The 20981-nt window shown below is 35.4% G+C and overlaps 1 protein-coding gene across 2 annotated transcripts in view; it reads right to left on the reverse strand.

Moving 5' to 3' along the window:
• WDR72 (WD repeat domain 72) overlaps positions 1–20981 on the reverse strand; it is a 101558-nt gene that overhangs the window by 62387 nt on the left and 18190 nt on the right. For both annotated transcript variants that reach the window (XM_027883069.1, XM_027883068.1), the window contains exons 13-14: positions 20457–20652; positions 8292–8497 (exon numbers count right to left, since the gene is read on the reverse strand). In XM_027883069.1, coding sequence (XP_027738870.1) covers positions 8292–8497; positions 20457–20652 — 402 coding nt within the window. The remainder of the gene's footprint in view (positions 1–8291; positions 8498–20456; positions 20653–20981) is intronic.

A 20981-nucleotide genomic window follows, 5' to 3' on the forward strand; every position in this document is an offset into this window, starting at 1 on the left:
GTTACACAAACAGGAGGTATATAATTGAAATAGCACTTAAACATACACCCTGCACCATCTCTGAAAGAACCTGCAGAGGAAGAAAGGATGCAAATTATCAGCTACACTCTCATTTCCCCATAAAAACCTCATGCACTTTATAATCCAATATTAGCTCCTATCAGCAGTCCACATATCACACTCCCGTGTCTAACCCTGCCCACCCCCTGGAGCTTTGAATTTAGGGAGCTTTTGAAGAGTTTCTGTCACTAGAAGTATCCACAGCCTCCCAGAATGCACAAACAGGGCAGGTCTACCCACGCCAGAGCAATGCTGGCCTTGCACACGAGTGTCATACAGAGTCATGGTGTCACTCAACCGAGGTCATTTGTGTTCCTTACCTTCACACACTTCACTTAGTCACAGGGCAGAGGATCCTCTTGAGGGCAGCATTCAGAACTTCTCTTTCTTACTAATTTACTCTTTTTAAACCTCAGTACTCTCATATAAAGGACTATATGTACAAAGCCTGGAGTCAGTAGCAGTGCCCCAGTTTGCTCTCCCATGCAATTTATGCTTGACCTGAGGCCTCCTCACTTGGACAATACAGTCCCAAACAAATGTGCCAATTCATGATGAATTTTCCCATAGGAACTAGCTTTAATAAACTGCTTTGAACTTGCCTTTCATTACTTTTATCATAGGAATCATTACAACTGTGGTCATATCATTGAGGATGCCCAGATCCTCCCAAAGTCTGCCTCCCATAAAGAAAAGGCTACAATACTTTTCGAGGTTGCATCACCGGTGTTTATCTATGAACTTCATCGCAACAATCTCTTTCCTCATCTTTCTCCCTTTTTTTCTTTTTTAAAATCCCAGTGGAGAACACTACTACCTTCAGAGTACTTCCAACAATAACTGTAGCCTCACTCCTGATGAGTTTGTGGCACGATGTAAGTCATTAAAGCAAGGAGTCTTCAAGCCCAAGCTGTGTAATGAGTAGACTAAGCACTGAAGAACCCCCTTTATCATGTCTGCAAGGCCACTGTCAGGCAGATTGTTGTCCAGGTGGATCTATTGGGCACAAACATTTTAATTGTTCAGGAAGAACTGCTAACACATCTATTGCTCAACAAAGATATCTGATTCAAAAATCAAATGCTTCTCAAGTTTTGTTTTCAAGTTAACACTATCTCTCTCTTTCTCCATCACAAATACTGAACTTAAATTTTTTATTGGATTTAATTAAAGTTTACACATAAAGGTCATCCTGGAAACAAATTATAAAAAGATATCAAAGAATAATAGGTAAGTAAAACTAATATACAGAATATTCTTCACATAAGTTTTCAACACTAGGAAACAAGTGGGTTTTTTGTTTTTCAGGAAAATACTTGGAAGAAATATATATGAGATACAGACAACTTCTGCTTTGCTCTACAACTCATATCACCACCTGTCTGGGCACACTATCAGAAATTCTAAACAAATACTCTTGACAAAGTCTTGTCTAATAATTTTATAATAGAAAGAACATAAAAGTGAACTGGAGATCCACTCATCTAAGATCCTTTTCTGACACGGTCAGTCTCTGCACCATGAAAAGCTTAGATGGAAGGAAAGAATAAGATGGGGTTTAAATTAAGGATTATTTATACACTCAATATTCAAACACTCTGTTTATATATTAATATATTCTTCTGAATGTAGAAGTTTCCTAATAATATCCTCCAAAATATTTAGGGACCACTGATGGGTGACAGCAAAAACATTTTCATCCTCACTCAGCACTTAAGAAAAGTCACAAGATGGAACATCTCCAAAGTTTCCTTGAGAGTCAACTGGACAAACAATGCTACAGCCATCCAAAAAGCACAGGCTACTGACTCAGGATTTAGGAGTCATTATACTGAACAATTTACTGGACGAACAAACATCAAGACATCTGTGAGAATAATGCTGAACACAGACACTGCCAACAAAATCTTAGGAGGAGGGTAAAAGTATGAGAATATTGCTTTGTCCTAAGAAGGACTGATGCATATAAAAATTAAGTTACCAAACCATGTCTGACTGCTGACTCCAGCTGAAATAACATATTTGCCCCAGGCTGTACTGACAGTGCATTTCCTACCATGGATTATAAGAATTCCACCCAGAAAATTTATCGACATAAAAGTTCTGGATCAAATCACAAGACAAAGAGCAAAAAAAATTGCGGGATTAAATTCTTAAATATTAAAAACCTGTGCATCCTAGAAAGTGCCATTCTTGAAAACTCAGTAATAGGTAAGCTGGCCCTATAACATCCTAGGATGTATCAGGATGGCAGTTGAGTTTCTGTGCACAAACTTTTCTTTCCTTGAGATAGATCTGTTCAATCTTACTGCACAGGCTTCCAGAAGGACATTTGCAAAGAAACACTCTCAGTTGCCTGGCTTGGATGATCCATCGTTTTACATAAGTATCACAAGAACCAAATCTGACTACTGGAACAGATTAAGTTTTGAATATTAATATATAAAAAATATGCAACCACTGCTGTTACTTTGTCTGAACCACAGTTTAGCCTAGGATTTTATTTCTGCTAATTAAATGAGAATTAGCTATCAGAAGGAAAGCAGCAGATAGCAAGTCTTTCTTTTGCAGATTAAGGTTTGTTTGCTGCAAGTCCAATTTCTAAAACATTTCAGATGTTGATGTGCTTCTGACAAAGTCACTGTTTGGGTTTTTTTTAAATAGTGGTGTGAGATAGAAACCTAGGAAAGTCTCACACTGAATTTACTCTGAATTCCTGCTAATATTTTTCTTCACTAAAGTAATACTATTTAAACAATAAGAGATCAAGAATTCAATGTTTAGAAAAGAAGATAATCACAAGTATTAAGATTTCACCACATGCCTGTCATGAATGGTGAAGAATTTTCAAGAGCACCATTGGACAATATTAAAATATAAATATTAAAACAAAGATGATGTAATTTATTTTAGAACTAGGTTCTAAGAGCACTTAGAAGGAAAATCAGTTAGGCTGATCTACAGAAGAAATCACATTTCATTAGAAAATAGTAAAGGTAAAAATCTAAGAGAGGAAAATTCAAACTATGATCAACTCTGCATCCAGATCTAAAAGAAACAGTCCTAAGTGGCAAATAAGATCATGAACAGCACTTCCACAAGACAGAAACTGTATGTTTCTAATTATAAAGATATATCCCTTAAAAAACAAAATGCAACCTTTACTAACAGTGTCCAAGGGACAGGGAAGGGAATTGCAGCGTGGCAGTGGAGGGGTGGGAGAAGACAAAGATGACTCAATGGCTGGGTTAGCTTCAAAAATCATCCCTCAACATGACATAATTCACAAGGACTGTTGATAATTGACCTCAGATTTATTTCTAGTAGGACACCCCAGCACCTTCTTTAGCTTTATCACACAGTCCAATTAGTTGTATAGGCAGGGAAAACAAAAATTTTAAGTCTGTCACCTTCAGTAAAGTAACAGAAGAAAAGCTTGTAAAAGTATCTAGAAACAGGGTCAGAAGCCTTAAAATAAATAGTTAAGATTATTATCAGATTTCTGTCAGACTGTGTTGATTGTCAGCCACATCTGCAAGATTAAAATGTGCTACAAGATCACAATGGCAACTTTTTCCTTCCATTTTGCTTTGAGGTGATCAATGGAGAAAACAAAGCAACAAACTCTTGACGTGGTGGACCATTTCAAAAACTACAGTAACTTTCATCAGAGCTGGCATGTGGTCAAAGCTATCAACAGCTCTCAGCATCGCGATTCCTTTTAACTCGTACAAATTTAATCTCATAACTCTGAAGTTATTGCTTCATTGTAGTTATGTTGCTACTCTGGTGCCTTGATGAAATAACTGTGAAATTCCACAGGAAATGTAGTACTGAAATGCTTTGCAACTGAATTGCAGAGAAAAAAATATATCTATACATATCAAGCTCTTTTTTTCTTCACTCATTTTCTTATTACACTTACTCAATATAATACTAAATAAAGCTACTGAACACTGGTTCCAGAAAAAAAAGAAATCCTGGAAGCAACAACATAAGGTTACCAACTTCAAGAAGAAATATCTATTTTCTCTTTTGCTTTATTCTTAATAATCCACAGAAATAATCAAGAGCTCTAAATATTATAAAAGGAAAGAAATGAAAGCAATCCTGCCTATAACATCATTGCTTATGGTACTATTCTTGATTTCCTATTTGCTGAGTATTATTTGGTATTTGTGCTTGTATCTCATTTCCATTTTTCTACCAATTTTTCCATCAGTAAGATTTAACTAGTAGTGATTTTGCAGGCTTCCAATAACAATTTTATTTTCAAACTGCTTCCTTTGCTATACTAAAACAAATAACCACTATTGTCCTACAGTCTTCATTTGTCTTATTCTGTGCAGTAACAAAATAGATATTTATTTTATTATTTATAATTCCTAAGCATTCTTGTCTTTAAGTAATTTTGTTTTGAGTAGCTATGTATGCTTAAGTGAATACCAAGTTCTTTAGAACTACTAATACTGGGTATTTTAAGAAATTGTTGAGTTGATATATCAAGCAATACATTCACTTAATACTCCTATAAAAGTTCACATATAAATAAACACATTTCTCCCCCCATCTTTGTCTTTTCTTAGGAACACAGTAAAAATTTCCCTTTCCTGGTCTAGCTCTTCAGCAGCACAATTCAGGAGCTCAAGGTTTAGCAACCATTGCTCAGGTTTTAGAAGTTGCTCTTCCTCCAACATTTTTACACAGAAGATTCTAATTACGTTATTGAAATCGCTAGAAATATTAGTCCATGAAAAACACACATTTATATCCAAATTACTGAAGCTGCAAAGCTAGGAAACTTTCTCACATGAAAGGTTTCTGGAACATCAGGAAAACAATTCCCAGACATATCCAGCTTTTTATGTGCATCAATGAAATCTTCATACGACGCACCGAAGCATTTCAATTTTTTTTTTAAATCAGCTTTTCACACAGCTCCAACTCTCAAATATAACTATGACTTAAAGGTATAATGAGAGCTGGTTCCATATAAACACCATGAGCACAGAGTCTAGTGTGTAGTTTATTGTAATTAAGACCAGTGATTCAATACCTATTGCTACTGGCCAGGTATCATAGCAACCTTGTGTCACTGAATGCTGCTGGAAAACTGTTCAGCACTAGCAAGACTATGCTTCAGGAAAACCTACAATGGCACTACAGATTGTCAACATCTGTGGGGGTTGTTGCAGGGAGAACAACAAAGAAATCTGCTTTAAAAAAACCCTTATACTTAGAAAATTGACAGGGATACTACAGTGGCAGTACAAAAAGGAAAAAAAAAAAAAAAAAACAAGAGGAAAAACTGACCATTTTTTTGTCATTAGTTACACAACTTATGCACCCGTGTCCTAATAACCATCCCAATAAACTGAGAGTTGAAATAAGGCTGCATGATCACATTAATGCATTTCCACAACGTACTATCTTTTTCTTTTTAACTAAACACAAACATCATTCATCACCAACATTACTCTGAAAATAAAATAGCCTCACTTTCAAAATAATATTTAAACTTTCCCAAATGAACTCTAGATAGTCTTGTATAAATCTGAGGAGAAAAAAAAAAAAAAAGAAAAAACAGGTTACTATGAACAAGAACCCAATATTGATTTTTCTGCGGTGCAGTAAAGCATCTCCATTCTATTTGGCTGCTGTCAAAGCCACTCTTTAACAGCTGGAGTCAAATTGCACTATTTACAGCAAGAGCCCTTGTCAAGTGGACCATAAGTATTCTAACAATACACTATTCAAATGGCACTTTGCCACACAAATTGCTGACTTGATGAATACCCTATGTCAATGACTAAGGCCAATATAAAAGTTTCATTTTTATGAGAGGTTTTACATTCACGTATTAAGTAAAGCTTTCTTGAAGAACTATTAAGCTACATATTTTGGGGTCTTTTGACATTAAAAATAATTAAAATCTGTTTAAATATATCGGGGGGATTTGACAACATTAATATGGATCTTGTGTTAACTGCATTTGTCACAGTCATCTGTTATTGGTACTCCCACTGGCACGTGCTGCACAATAAAAGAATTAAAATGGTCAAAACACCATGAAATCAAAACATTCTGCCTTTGTATCTGTGATTTACATGATGGCAAATGTTTTGAAAGAAAGGCTTTGAAGCTGGAGTACTATATGACAATATCTTTTTTCTTAGGATTGAGAAGAGAGAGAGACCATTATTCTGGAAATCTTCTTTTGTCTTAAATATAATACGAGTGGTGAAAACATGTAATAACAAATAGTAAGAAGAAATGTTGAATATTACTTGCAGTCTTCATGTGGATCTCATTGTACAAATGGATCACTCACAAGCACAATGCCAAGAGGATAGAATCGCTACCCCCTCATTTTTCCTGTTACATAAATCGTCTGAAATTGAGTTCTTAAAATATGCTAAAATTGATGATGTCAGGGTTTTTTGATAGAAACGTTATTAACAATTTAGTATGTTGTTAAATTTCTAATACACAATTTGCCAAGGAAGGAAATTTATAATGAAATACTCATTCTATATTAAAACCTTTTGATAATCTGAGAGTTAAATGACAGTTTCATCTGTGTGGTAATTATAAGCTTTTATCAATATGGTATGGAATGTTGAAGGCTGATATCCAATGTCCTCTCAGTTATTTCATGGGATCTCAATTTCCAGAGTCTAATTCAAGATGCTAAAATACAAGAATTCACAAGAGTCAATACAGCACTTTTGGAAAAACCTAAAAAAAGTCTCCTGCAGAAAAACTAAGAAAAACAGTCGAGTTCATACCAAGCTTTCATTTCAGCAATAACAAAACAGGGCTAAAAAAAGCTGCAGAGCTCCACACTCCTTTTGTGCAGCCCGTGTTGGGCTTCTGGAAGAGCATTAAGGGGATGTCCATTGTTATATTTTTCCCAGGTTCAGCCACACTATATATATTTAGCCTCCAGCATCTCCCACACCAATCTACAGAACCTTCTCTAATGCAGACTGAAGTGGGAAGAAGCTCTGGATGCAATGGGTGACACAATTTTGATGAATGAAAAGTGGTTTCCCAAGTATAGAACTTAATTTATCACAAAATCAGACTAATCTAACAGGTCTATAGTGACAAAAAAAAAAACCAGTGAAATTTAAAAAAAAAAAAAAATTTGACAGGAAAAGTCTAAAGACATCAATAGCATTCTCAATAAAATGTTTTCATTTGGAAAAGATAATTAATGAACACTTCAACAAGAAAATGGAATACTGTATTGAGAAATCAGAGCAGCCAAGATAAATATCTGATCAAGAAAAGCACTAAAAATTATTACAATTCCACTGTTGCCTACTGTGATATTTCTTCTCATTTAAGATCACGATAATTCCCAAATCATGTAACTCCACACTTGAATAATTGACAAAAAAATATTTTCCCATATTCCATGAGCAGCACATTTTTTTTCCAGCCACTTTGCTAAATCCATGCAATTTTCAATTTACAAGATATGCCTAAAACTTCACTCCAAACAACTCTCAAAACTTTCTGCCTTTGTTCCTATTTAAAAAGGAGAGAAGAAACTATTCCTTTTAATAAACAGGGAGATCAGATTCTGTGTCAATGGCCAACTAGTGCACCATCTGCCCCACAACATGCTCAGCAGGATTTCCCTCTAATAAGACTTTTCAGAAAATGGGATCAAAAAGAACTTTAGAAATCAGACTAAGGTTAGTAAAAGGTCAGAGAGAAATATTAAGAGTTAAACTACAGTCATTATAAACTCAATGTTATGCGTAAATTTATAGACACAAAGAAGACTAGAAAATTCAAGAACTAGGACTTAGATAAGCTGTACTTCAACAGACAGTTTTGAAATATCCAGTATGTCATTTACTGTAATTAATAAAGCCAGAAAAAGGCAGAGATGATCCTCAAGTCTGTTTCCACATGTGAGTTGAGGGAAGGCATTTTTCATTTTCCGTACTTGCGGGAAAACAGTTTCCATCTACACTGAGGGCTGAGGAAAGACGACGTGCCTTCCTCTATTTATTGAGGAGAACATAATTCCCCAAATCCATTGATTACAATGTGGTATTTTTTTATGAAACAGAGTTGAATGCATAAAAACTGAGCCAGTCAGAAGCCTTTATAAACTTAAAACCAAGTCACATGGCACTTGCACACAGTTACACATCAGTGAGGGTTTAAGGGTAAACTCGCTACTGGAGAAATGTTCTGCTCTTCTTTCTTACCTTATCTGAAGATTTTTCTGCATGACTAAGGTTGTAAGGGCCCATGCCATGCTTACAGGAGCCAAAATGTTTGTATCCAGAATTCTTATTTCTTTTTGACTCTTGAGACACAGGAAGTGGAGCATCTGCCACTAAGTATTCTGAATCTTTAATAGCAGTAAGAATCGCTCTCGCTGTTTCACCTGTTTCGTGTCGTTCCAGTGTGCCTGGAGAAACACAACACAGGCTGTAACTTTTTCCATCTATTAACATAGCACACTTTATGTGAGCAAATAAATCATGAAACATTTAGAGATGAGGCAATTAATTCTTCATTTTTTGGAAATTAAAATATAATTTTGCACAAGGGTCTATTCAACAGTATTGTTATTTAAAAAAAAAAAAAAAAAAGCTTAATGTCTAAAGAAATCACTGTAACAAAACTTTGTTTCAGATCAAAAGCAACTCCAGATATATGTGTGAAGTGAGATGCAGTTTTTCAAAAGGAGCCAAGAATATTCTCAGAAATACCAGTTGCCCAAACTGTTCAAAAGAGTAATTTGTTTTCTTCTCACAAAGCCCTCTCAGAGCAGCTATATCATTAACAATGTAAACAATAACACATTTATGTAATATTTTAGTGCTGTCCTCTAGTGTTCTAGATTACAAACAGCAAGGGAAAGCTCAATTTTTTCATTCCATTCCTAAAAGTCTCAGACATAAATACAGTTTGTAAACACCTGGATATACACGAAGCTCAGTCAGCAGGGATTTGAACGCAATGTTTCAGAGACTGTATCATCACTAGTGTGGCTTTAGGGAATCCGAGTCCTCCAGCTGTTATACCCAGTTATATTATTTTAGTAAAAACTTATTTAGAAATAATTTTAGAAATAGTACTTTATTTGTAACTCGTATTAAAGATATTTAAACCGAGATTAAATGTCTTTGAAATGAGCTACTATTATATACTGTATATTTCCTACAGGAATTAAAAGAAAATGCTGAAATAGCATGTTTCCTATAAATATCAGAGATAAAGTACATCTGAAGGATTTTTCAAGTATTAAATATCAGCTATAACATGAAATGTTTTTCCCTTAAGTTTGAATTCTTTCTACCCTCAAGTAATACAACATGAATTTTCCCTTTCACTGCTACAAGAAAAAAAAGTGTAACATTGAAGTTCTATCAGTAACACCTGCTAAAAATATTGGACTGGGATTGAGGGATCTCATACAATAAGTGTTTGTGTGTATATGTGTGTATAAAATCTCTTTATCTGAAATTATTTCTCTGAAACTCATCCATTTCTGTTCACTGTAGCATCACCTCTGTTACTCATATGACAGAGAGTCTTTGAATTCAGAGCAGGGGAAAAAAAAAAAAAAGGCTACTGATTCTTTGTCCCCTTCAAAAATCAGTTGAATACCAAACATTTCTGTAACATTACATTGAAAAAAATATAAGGATCAGCCATTGTTTTTCTTAAATTTTCTTAGTTTTCTTAATCCCCCCCAGCACTTGCAGCCAGCGTGAAGGGCCATTACAGAACTGGATATTTACTGAAAGGAAAGTTGCCCAATGATCTTCATAGTTCGACTGTCTACAATTACTTGGAAAGACAAAATTGGCCATAAAGATCCCAACTTTGCAACACTTCAGTATTTCAGGAACACAAGGAATCTTAGTGGATGTCTACAGAGGAGGATTATACAGTTCACACTAGACACGAGCAAACACATTCTTAAAAGTTTTGTAGAGTTTGAAAAGTTAAGAAGTTTGGAAATAATACGGTTACATTTCCCTGTGAAATTACTAGGTATCTTGTTATTTTTATGGACAAGGATCTGAGGCAGAAATTGCAATGAATTTTTGATAAATCCAAAGATTTTGGGGGGATGGTGTTAAATCTCAAAGACCTGATTATACACACTCTTTAGTATTAGAGAGAACTTCGCAACAGGTTTTGTGAGCTCCAGGTGCACGAGTGCCTCACTACCCCTCAGTCAGACCATTCTGGGGGAGAATCTTGTGGATGTGTAAGAAAAAGAGGATAAAACTCTGTTTCCAACAAAAAGGAAGATTTTAGTTGTCTAACTTTTTATCCTTCTGTGTGTACATATACACATAGGAGTAAAAATTAAAACATATTTAAGACCTGTGTTATTTTCCACACATCAGAGTTTTGCCCTGGCAACAGCTTCAGAGTCAAATTTTCACCTCCTGGTGGAAGAAAAAGAATTTAACTGACAGAATAAGAGACAGATCAGAATAAATAGTAAGTTATAGAAAAAAGGGACATCGGAATTCCACCTTCAAAGACAAGGGTCTGAATGGAATATACAGGTAGTCTTGATGTACAGGAAAGCAAAGTGATATTTTACATATTTTATACACACACACATATATCTTATTTAAACAGCTGACAGATCTGCTTCTATATATTATAGAATTATGCAAACTGAGAAACCACCAAACAGGTGGTTGGGTTACTGAACACTTCTACTACCAAACTCTTTTCCAACTGTCAATAGTGGGACAATGCCACTGCAATACCATTTTTTATGAGTAGTCTGGAGAAAATTAACATCAACTGAAAAATCACTTTTAGGTTCATACTTGGCCTCTCACATAGAGGAGTTACAATCAGTTTTGGGTTGGTTTTAATTTTTTTTGTAATTTTATTTTATTTTTTCATTTAATTTTTAAATTTTTTTTTATTATTATTTTTAACGCATATTTAAAGAGAGAAACATTAACAGAAACTGCCCTAGACAACCAGGTTGGTTTCTTCCTGACCATTATGATATCATTACGTTATCATAAATGATAACATTGACATCATGAAATCAATTTGAAAAACTCAGATTTACATCTTGAAATAATTTATATATCATTCATAACAGCTATTTCAAATCGCTTTAAAGGAGCACCTTCCCAAAGATAGTCACTCTCTTAAAATACCACGCATATCCATGCAAATAATGCCTAATCATGTTCTCTATATACGTGGATATATTTGTAGAGGTTTGTTCGTAAAGCTGGACCTACAATAAAATGGCACCAAATGCATAACAAAATGTGTATGAAGGGGGTGGATGATCATGAAAGTATTATAAAGTATTTATATCATAATTATTCTAAAGAGCCCCAAATGCTCAGTTACAAAACAAGTAGGTGGCAGAGCCAAAATAAAAGAAGAGCCCTGGATTCTCTGATTCCTGAATACATCTTCCAGAGACACAAAAGGGAGGTGGGTGAGGGGGAAGGAATCAGAAGCCTGTGTATATGACAAGCACTTTCTGAGCACTGTAAACAGTCAGAAGAATATTGAGGCACAACTGCTGTTGTTCAGAAACAGTTATTTGTTTGGAATATGTTGTCTTTGATTTTAAGGGAAAAATAATTAAGAGTAAGAAAAAACAAAGCCTGTATATCAGAGTACAGGAAACGGAACAGAAATAAAGACAACTCTCAAACCTGAAGTATTTTAAACACAAATGAGCCTGAAAGATCTCAGCTGGGGAGTACAAAAGAACAATGGATGAACGAGGAAAGATGGGGTGTCTGTACAGCAGCACCACCACTGCTCTGACCCCCTACTATACATACAAAATACAGGAAAAGAAAGTCTTTATCTCTAAAGCTGTGACCATGGCAACCAAGTCTCAGGAACACACAAGACTGGAGTATTTCACTCTCCTGGGCAGCTTTGGACCACCAGATGCGACTGGTTAGAGACTGTTACAACATCTTATTCTTCCCTGGACCAAGTAGTACAAATTGTGTCTCTTGGTGTTAGTGCTGTCCACACAGTTCTCTGGGTTCTGCTCCCACCGAATGCTCCATTTTTACTGGGGAGGTCACGCTTATTTTTCTGCCTTGAGATGAGGAATTCACTGCCATCACATGGCCTGTCATATCATCAGGCTCCAGTGCTTTCTGTTTGCTGTCACAGCAAAAGGATCAAAAATCCTCAGTATTGCTGGGCTGCTGTGACCCAGTAACAGCTGAATCTTACAGCATAACAGTGACCTGGGAATGAAAAATTATTTCAGAGTTGATTTTATTTAAAAAGAGCACATGGTCAAGAACAAATCCTTCTCTTTATTAGCAGCCAAAACAGAAAACTCACCTTTCAGAACAAGTATCATCAGTAACACTAGTTGGTTTATTTCCTGTTAAGATTTTCCTTTCCATAAATACTTATTTAATCTGAAAAAAACCCTTCCACACACTTTCTTCTCTGCTGTTAGAGTGAGGCATACAGAAATTCCATGTTCCTTGCTAAAAAAATGCTTGAATTTTACAATTCTGCAGTCTTGCTCCCAGACAGTGGACAAGCACTTTACTTGAAAAATTTCTCCTAATTGTTAGTGCTACCACTCTAAAATCAACTGGCCCGACACAGATGGAACAAACATTGCATTAAGTAAGAATATATATTCTAACCAATATCAAGACAGTAGTAAATGCCAGCTAGCAAATACAAATGGGATAGATTGCACAAAAAGCAGCCTATTAAAAGCTAATAATATTTAAAAGGATATTTTATGTATAGGAATAGATAATAATAATTATTATTATTATAGATAATAATAGTTGAAAGGATAATTATAAATTATTATTATTATAATAGATAATAATAAAAATATTAAGATAATATTTAAAGGATATTTTATGTATAGAAATAGATTAATGATGGAGATGCCCTGTGAGTACAGCTCTGTATACAGGAGCACACAGAGTGTCTGGGCAGACCCTCCTTACTGATTTTTGCGTTTGGAAGATTTCTGTCATGTCCGAGTCTGTTACTGACATTTTTCAGAAGAGCATTAGCAAACTACTGTCAAAATATCCTTCAGCTGAAGAAAGCAATGAAGAACAATACAAAGAAAACCACCAAAATATAAATTATAGTGTTGGTTTACATATATAGGTAAAAAGAGCAATTTCCCCATGCAGCCAGTCCTCATTCAGGATTTATGATGCAGGCATAACACCCCAAAAGAAAGAACATGAGAACTCCCCTGTTCTCTCCCTGACTCTGTCTAAACTATTCCAAACAGTAAAGAACAATAATCCTGTAAGCAGGAATTGCTAAGACACTGTAAATGTGCTAAACTGGGTTGAATGGATGGAGCTGCATCTGAACTTGGATGATACATGAGCAGCTTCTGTCTATTCCTTTTTTAAAAGTCTGAAACATTGAATGAGAATGAGAACCTGTCTCTTAGTGTCTGGAATGAAAACCCTCCCCGGTACAAACTCTTCTGACTGCACTGACTATAGCAATCAGTCTTCATTTCCACTTTTTAAGGGGTATCTTCATTATTAACAATAAAATAAGAATTAAGATCAACTATGAGCTGGAAGTAACACATCCTTTTGAACAGACACATACAGCTAAATTCCATATACGTTCTACCTAGTACACACAAAGTACATAAATGTATGTACGTGTGTGCATACATATGAGTAGAAAGACATCCAGTATAAAACTCTGTCCTCAGCTTCTGCAGACTGGGCAAAAGATGACAGTGGCTTTTTTTTCCTCCCCACCCTCAGATTTTTCCAAGCTCCACTACCTTTTATTATTCTATGTCAATAAGTATTTACTGAACAATGACTCAAATTATGAGATATTCAAGTACAAGCTACAGGCTGACCTAAGGTTTACACATAAAGGATGCAATAAACAAAAAAATAATTAAAAAAAAGAGTTAAGACATTAGTTAATTTTTAACTTAAGGCTGACAAGTTAAAACAAAAAAAAACACACTCAAATGCTAAATTTCCACAAAGCATATATATTCAAGCTTAACCCTTACTTGGAATAAATCATTTTCAAAACATGCATAACATTTCTCATCCTTCATGTCTTTAAGAAAGGGATTTAAGCAACAACATAACGTGCAGAGAAACTACAGTAAAATGGTAACCTTCCATCTTACTGCAAGTTATCATTTGCATCACAGCTTGAATTTTTTCAGAGCTGCTTTCTTAGAGAAAGATGGTCTAAACCAGAAATTGTTTAATGTTGCATTGTGTCAGTTGTGTGTGGTGTTCCAGTACTCTTGGCCTAAGAAGCTCTCTCAGTTCAACAGTGCATACCTGGCTCAACTCTCTCCCCTTAGGTCCATCCTCCCTTACCCTCTTGAGCATGAAGGTAGAGGGGGTGAGAAATCAAGATGAACTCACCATTGTCTGCCCTGACTATTCACTGCCCCATTCACATGAACTGCAGAAAGAACGACCTGGTGTCCCTTCCTAAATAAACATTTCACAGTTACTGCATCTTACACAGATACAAGTTGCTTGGATTTCTGAAGAGGGACTTAGGACCCTACAGGCAAACTTGGATAGCCAAGAGAAACCAAATTAAAATAGACTTCACAGAAACTTGTTATTGAGGCATTTTTGTTCCTAAGCAGGTTAATAATACACAAGTAATATGCATGTAGCATATTTCAGAGAAGAGTTTATATAGTCTCCAAGGACTCTAAAACTGAGTTTTGCATTAAGCCCAGATCTTTAGGCTATGCAAAGTTCTTTAAAAAGGAAACAAGAAGGTAGTGACTGCCATAACTTTGTCCCTGGTTACACCACAGCCTCCAGCAGATGAAACACAACCATAGGATTTATCTGCCACACTCACCCACTAAGAGATAATTCTGACCAATGACCACAAGAGGAAAAAAAAATGATGGAGAGAGAGGGAAAGTGAAAAAGATTCCAAAAGAGGTTGTAAATCACTAAATTTTGCAAGGACAAAAAGATCACAAGAATGTAATTATTGTTGCTTCTACGATTAAGTAGGCATAAATCTTAGTGGGGACTGAATTTTCTTGGATAGAGTTCCAAGTTTCATTAAAACTGTACAACTTATTTCCTCACAGCCACCTGGTGAAATCTAAGCCTTAGTTTTCTAAACGGTTCAAATACTAATTTCTTTGTGAGATAAGAAAAGTTGTCGGATATACTAAATGAAGATTTACTTGGAAAAAGAGTCAAGCAAACCAAAACAACCCCCCAGGAATTCTGCAACTCATGTGATACTTGCTGTTTGCCAGAGGTTTAGAAGACCTATTACTGGTGGCACCAATTATAAAAATATCGGAGCATGTATATTACACACAAGTTATCTCTAAACAGTGTTTGAAAATGCTCCAGCATGTTTGACCATCAATATGATCAAAAGTTTAATCTATAACATCACTATCTGCAGAGTAATTTCATTTTGCCCACAGCAAACATATTTCTGCAACAATAGAGGTTTTATGCAACATTTAAATTTCACACCGTGACATTAACACAATGAGAAATACTGTCAAAGTATTCCTGAACTCTTCTTTATGTTTAAAAAGATTGTTTTAGTGATCATACTGATGGATTTGACTAATGTTAGACACTGCATATTTTATGAGGGCTGACAGTCTCATTAAAAGCCTAGTTTATTTTATTGATATCTTCTATCAATACTAATATTGATAGTACCTATTGTAGCATCTAAATGCTTGAGGTGAAATTTTCTATGCTTGACAGCTATCTTCAGGTGGTATGTTTTTTTTCCCTTCTCAGCAGAAGTGTTTCAAGCCATTTATCATTCTCATTGAAGTCATCAAACACAGATGTTTCAGAAAAACTTTGTGCCTTGCAGTATGGACTTGTTGAACTTGTATGAAATACACGGTCAGTGCTGAGCCCCCATTCCCATCACAAAAACAGTTTTACTGGAAGAAATGTTGCTTTTTCTTGCTCAAGCAAGAGGGGTCTATGCAGACCATTCCAGATGACGACACACATAGAGTCAATCTTATAAAACAGAACAAGACTTGTAAGGCAAAAGAAAATAACAGGAAATTAGTAGAGGATTCATTCTGCAAGTATTATAAACATCAAGGAATAATTCATACTAAAGTAGTGCTAATATAATGTATCTCTGATAAATGAAGACAGCTACCTCTGAGCAAGAGAGATTGATATTTAAGATCTACCCATTTTTTTCCTCACTCTCAGTACATATCAGATATAAAGGTAGCTTGGTGGACATGTTGCCATATGCTGTATAGAGCAAGAAAAAAATCCATTGATCCTTTTATTGCTACAGCTTATCGTACTGATAGTTACCTTTTTAAAAGGCAAAGACACCAGCTGGTTAGGAAAATATAAAAGCAATACAGGTAACAGCTAATTTCCTTACAGAAGTGTATTTCAAGTGGTGGCTATTGGAAGAAATATTCTTCACTTTAATTAGAATAAAATTTGTTATTGATTTTCATATTTGTCTTCTAGAGCACAAGTTTGCAACACATCCTGTACACATGTTACATTAATATTCAGAATGTATTATTAGATCAATATTCATTGTCATGGAAAGATATTCCACTGTAATGGAAAGTTGCCATATCCATACATTAAAATTTAGGCAAAATAAATTAAACTACACAGATATTAATTATTGGCTTCTATGTTGTTTTCTCTGTCATTATTCACATGCAGGTGCAATAAGACCACTTAAACTTGGAACAATTTTACTTTTGCTGTGCAAGTCAAAGGAATAAGGATGGGATTAAATTTAATCTATTCTAGACCATCAAGAGCAGCAGGTAATTAGCTTTGTTTCCCACACACTTTTCAGACTCACCCTGTCTTCAGAAAAGACACAGACTTAAATTCTACCTGAACTCAGCAATACTATTAATATTAAACATTTCAGCATAAGCTATGCTGAAATGCCTGTTTATTCAGAATACATACGTACTATTGTACTCAGAAAGCTTTGCCAAAGATAACCTTACTTTACATGGTCAATGAATCTCATGAAAAGAGGGTACAAGTTATTGTACATGAAGTAGTACTGGCTTAGATTTCAATCTGTGAGACAAAGTTCCTCCCATCCCATAAAGTCTAAAAATCCTCTTATGAAAGCCTGCTAAGAGACAAAATTTTTAAGTCTCCAGAATGCTTTTCTGCTAAAGCATGTCAGCCTCTGTCACAGGAAACCAGACAACAGTTATGCCCAATGAAGTCTTCAATTTTCTTAACGGGTCATCTTATAAATTACCTGCTAGAAGGAGAGGTTTGGAGTTAAAATGGTATTAGGCCTCTCAACTCTTCTGAAGTCATTTTCAAATTCAACAGAATTATTGCTGACTCTACAACAGTGTAAATATTGAAATATTCATAGAAATTCCTTAATCCACAGCCTGAAGTTATAAACAGACTGGCTGTTTTCCCAGTTCTCCATTAACTTCAGTACAAGAACACTGTTCAGATTAGTTTTTTTAACTGCAAACAATGATATATGAGTGACAGAAATCAGGTCCTCTACTGACTTTAAGTTAAAGAGGCAAAGCCTCCGGTTGAAGTTAACTGCATAGCCAGAAGAAATATAAACACTTTTTGACTACAGAAACAACAAAAACTGTCTTATGTCCTTTCCATAAGGGAATTCAAGCACAAGGTTACCCCTTAGACTTTCATCCTATTTAATTGAGCCAGGGATATGCTCACTGTATAGACAAAAGGCACCACGTGTGGTTGGTTGCCTGTTCGTTTGCCAAGAGATGAAAATCATCACGAAAGGCTGCTGTGCTCCTGCAGAGGTTGGTCTGTGATGTTGTGCACATCTCCCTTATACCTCTGACCAATGTTTTGTCTGCCTGAGTGGCACTGAAGTACCTACATGGCTCTTGATCTGGGACAGGCCAATTTCAAGGATCAGCGCCATGACCTCTTGTGTTCTCCTGTAATACAGAGGTAACTCAACATTAAAGGAACTACAGTTGTACCCCCTCCTAGACTTTCTCAGGTATTTACCCCAGATGGCATCTTTAGTCACCACTGCATAACAGGAGAGGAAAAAAAAATAATTTTTTAAATTGCTACTGTATAGCAAATAAAGGCATTTTTCTTGTGTTCCAGATATTCTTAAAGAGGTGGTCATTGTGGCACTCACTCTTCCTTAACGCTTTTGGAACAAAAGATACAAAAACAATGATAAAAGAAACTTAAAAACACACTTAACCATCTCCACCCATTCTGAATATGTAATATATATGAGCAGTGGAATCAATTTTACTTCCTCTTTAATGTTGAAATAGGCAGCATTTTTATGACTAAAGGAGAGACCAAATATACTCTGAATTTTCTCTCTGTGGTACCATTACAGTCCTATGCTATTAAATTTCACTGATTTACAAAGAATTCACTGTACTTCAGTGCAAAGCTATCCAGCTGCACTAAATAAAATTGCATCTGAAGTGTACTTCTGTTCCCAGCCTCTTAACTGCACTGGGTGCCTTGGACAGAAACTATTAGTTCTTATAGTGCAGAAATTTGCATTTTGGTCCAGCATCTCTATACAACTCAGCCCAAGTAATTTTCCATGCTGTTCAGCACACACTGTAGTATCCCTAAATTCTCTCCATAATACTTTTTGTCCAGAAATCTAGGAAAGAAATGCTTCTTTTAAACGCCTGGGGGTTTTCTCTTTGGTGTTGCAGGGGTGGAGGGGAGTGTTGTTTCTTATTTTTTAACTAAGAAAGATCCTCCCTGCAGCACACTGTAAGGATAAAGTATCCCCCCTGGCAGCAGTAAATTCAAAAGTATACACTACCTAAGTATCATTTAATCCTGCAAGGTACCTTTCTGAGCAGTTCAGACCTGGCCTTCTCCAACACCAGACAACTTTCAGTATTGTAGACGTGCTGACAGTCTGGTAAAATGAAGGGATTAGAGGAAAAAGAAGACAGGAAGAAGAATCCCAAGACAGTTTTTCCACAGACACTGCAGGAAGAGGACTGAGCAGAAGGGTAGCACCCATGCTCCTCCCTGACTGGAAAGAACACACTGAAAACGGTAATATTGTCTATCTACATAAATAGTAGAACACACATAAGATGAATCTTACATATTTATCAGAAAACAGAATTTAAAGTTATACAAAAAAGAACTCAACAAATAAAAGCAGGATAAGAAGTTTAAAGTACCCAAACTTTTGACAATTTGGCATTTTATTCTTTTTCCTAGTACCACAACTAGAGTTAAAGTTCTATGAAAAAACATCATATATTCAACTCAGCAGCAATAAGAGAATACATTAAATAAGTACAACATTATGTACAACTGAACTGTCTTTTAAGGTCTCATCTTCTCAAAGTTTCATTGATGTTCCTGAAGAAAGTTTAAATAATTTTAAAATCTCACAATACAAACATTCTAAACATTTTTATTTCAAGAAGCAACTCAGTACATTTTGGAAAAATATCAAAAGGTATTCCCTATCGCAGTGTTATGATATGAAAACGAGTTTACTAACACAACCAGCTTGTAACCCATGCTGCACTCATTTTGCCAAGTCCTTCATTAAATGCCAGTATTTTCTACTTTAAAACAAGGGATTATTTTTGTCTAATGTAGACAGTCTAGGCAGCGGAATAACTCGCAAAGTAAATTGTGATCTCAGTGCTCCATTAGTTAAATTGTGTTTTGATACAGTTTTAATATGCTGTACATTTCTGTGGGTCCAGACTCGTGATGCACTTTCTTTCTCTCAGGACACACAGCTCTGAATAGCATGAAAATATTGTATTGTAATATCCAGTACAATTATAACCTCTAACAGTTCTGTCTAAGTTCAAATAACTACATTTATTACCCATGTGAATCAGCATGACATTCTCCAATCCCCTGGGAATCTACAGTTTAACCTGAAACACTCAGCTTTAGTTTTCCTGACTACACAGTTGTGAGCATTGCAATTATCTTCTACTATTAACTCTTTATGAATTAAGTCAAAAGATTTCTCAGATCATGATTTTTCTGAAGAAAGTAGAACTCTGGCTCCAACTTGTGACTGTTAGGACTGAAAATGTCCTTCTTTTTAAAAACTAAAGAGAGTAACTTGCATTTTTATTTATAGCTTTTAGAAATATTCTCCTCAGTTCACTGCCATGTCACTTGAACTTCTGGTTGTCAGGATCTGACTTAAGCTTTTTTATTTCACTCATAGCATACATCAAACCGTAAGAAAATTTTCTTTCTCGCTTCTTTATATAAACATTTAATATATTCAATGTGTTTGTATTTTTCTTTTGGTCTTCTCTAATTCCTGCTTGTATAACACCACATGAGAGGCAAACCAACCATCAGGGAAGTGAACACCCTCTGTATTATTACCTGTTTCAATTTCCCAAATATAAACTGAATTGTCTTCACATCCAACAATTAGCAGATTTTCAACAGGGTCAAATTTTATCTTCTTCACAGGAAACAGATGCTTTCTGGCATGTAAGAGACATACTCTCTTCTGAAGGTGTAGAATTGCTACTGAGTGATCACTGCACACACAGCATACAATACTCTGGTCCTTTACCTGCAAACCAGAAAACTTCAGTTCCAACAGTGTAACCATATTCCTGACCACATCACTTGAACAAGCCTATAAAAAAAAAAGGTTCTTCAGTGATTTCTTTCCCAGAACACAATCATTTTAGAAAATCATGTTCTATCTCAGCCAACATCTTCAATTTGTTTGCACCAGACCAGACCTCACGACAGGAAAACACAGAGTCTACTTCCATTTGTCAATATTTTAAATACAATCACTTAAATGCCATTTATTCACAATATTTAGCCTCTCAAATCAGTGATTATATAACCAAATATACAGTAGCAATTGCCCTTGACAAGAAAGTAGCAAAA

Source organism: Empidonax traillii, unplaced genomic scaffold, assembly GCF_003031625.1.
Source record: "Empidonax traillii isolate 1590-97213 ecotype Southwest subspecies unplaced genomic scaffold, ASM303162v1 scaffold117:size1203958, whole genome shotgun sequence".
In the NCBI taxonomy this organism is placed as follows: Eukaryota; Metazoa; Chordata; class Aves; order Passeriformes; family Tyrannidae; genus Empidonax; species Empidonax traillii.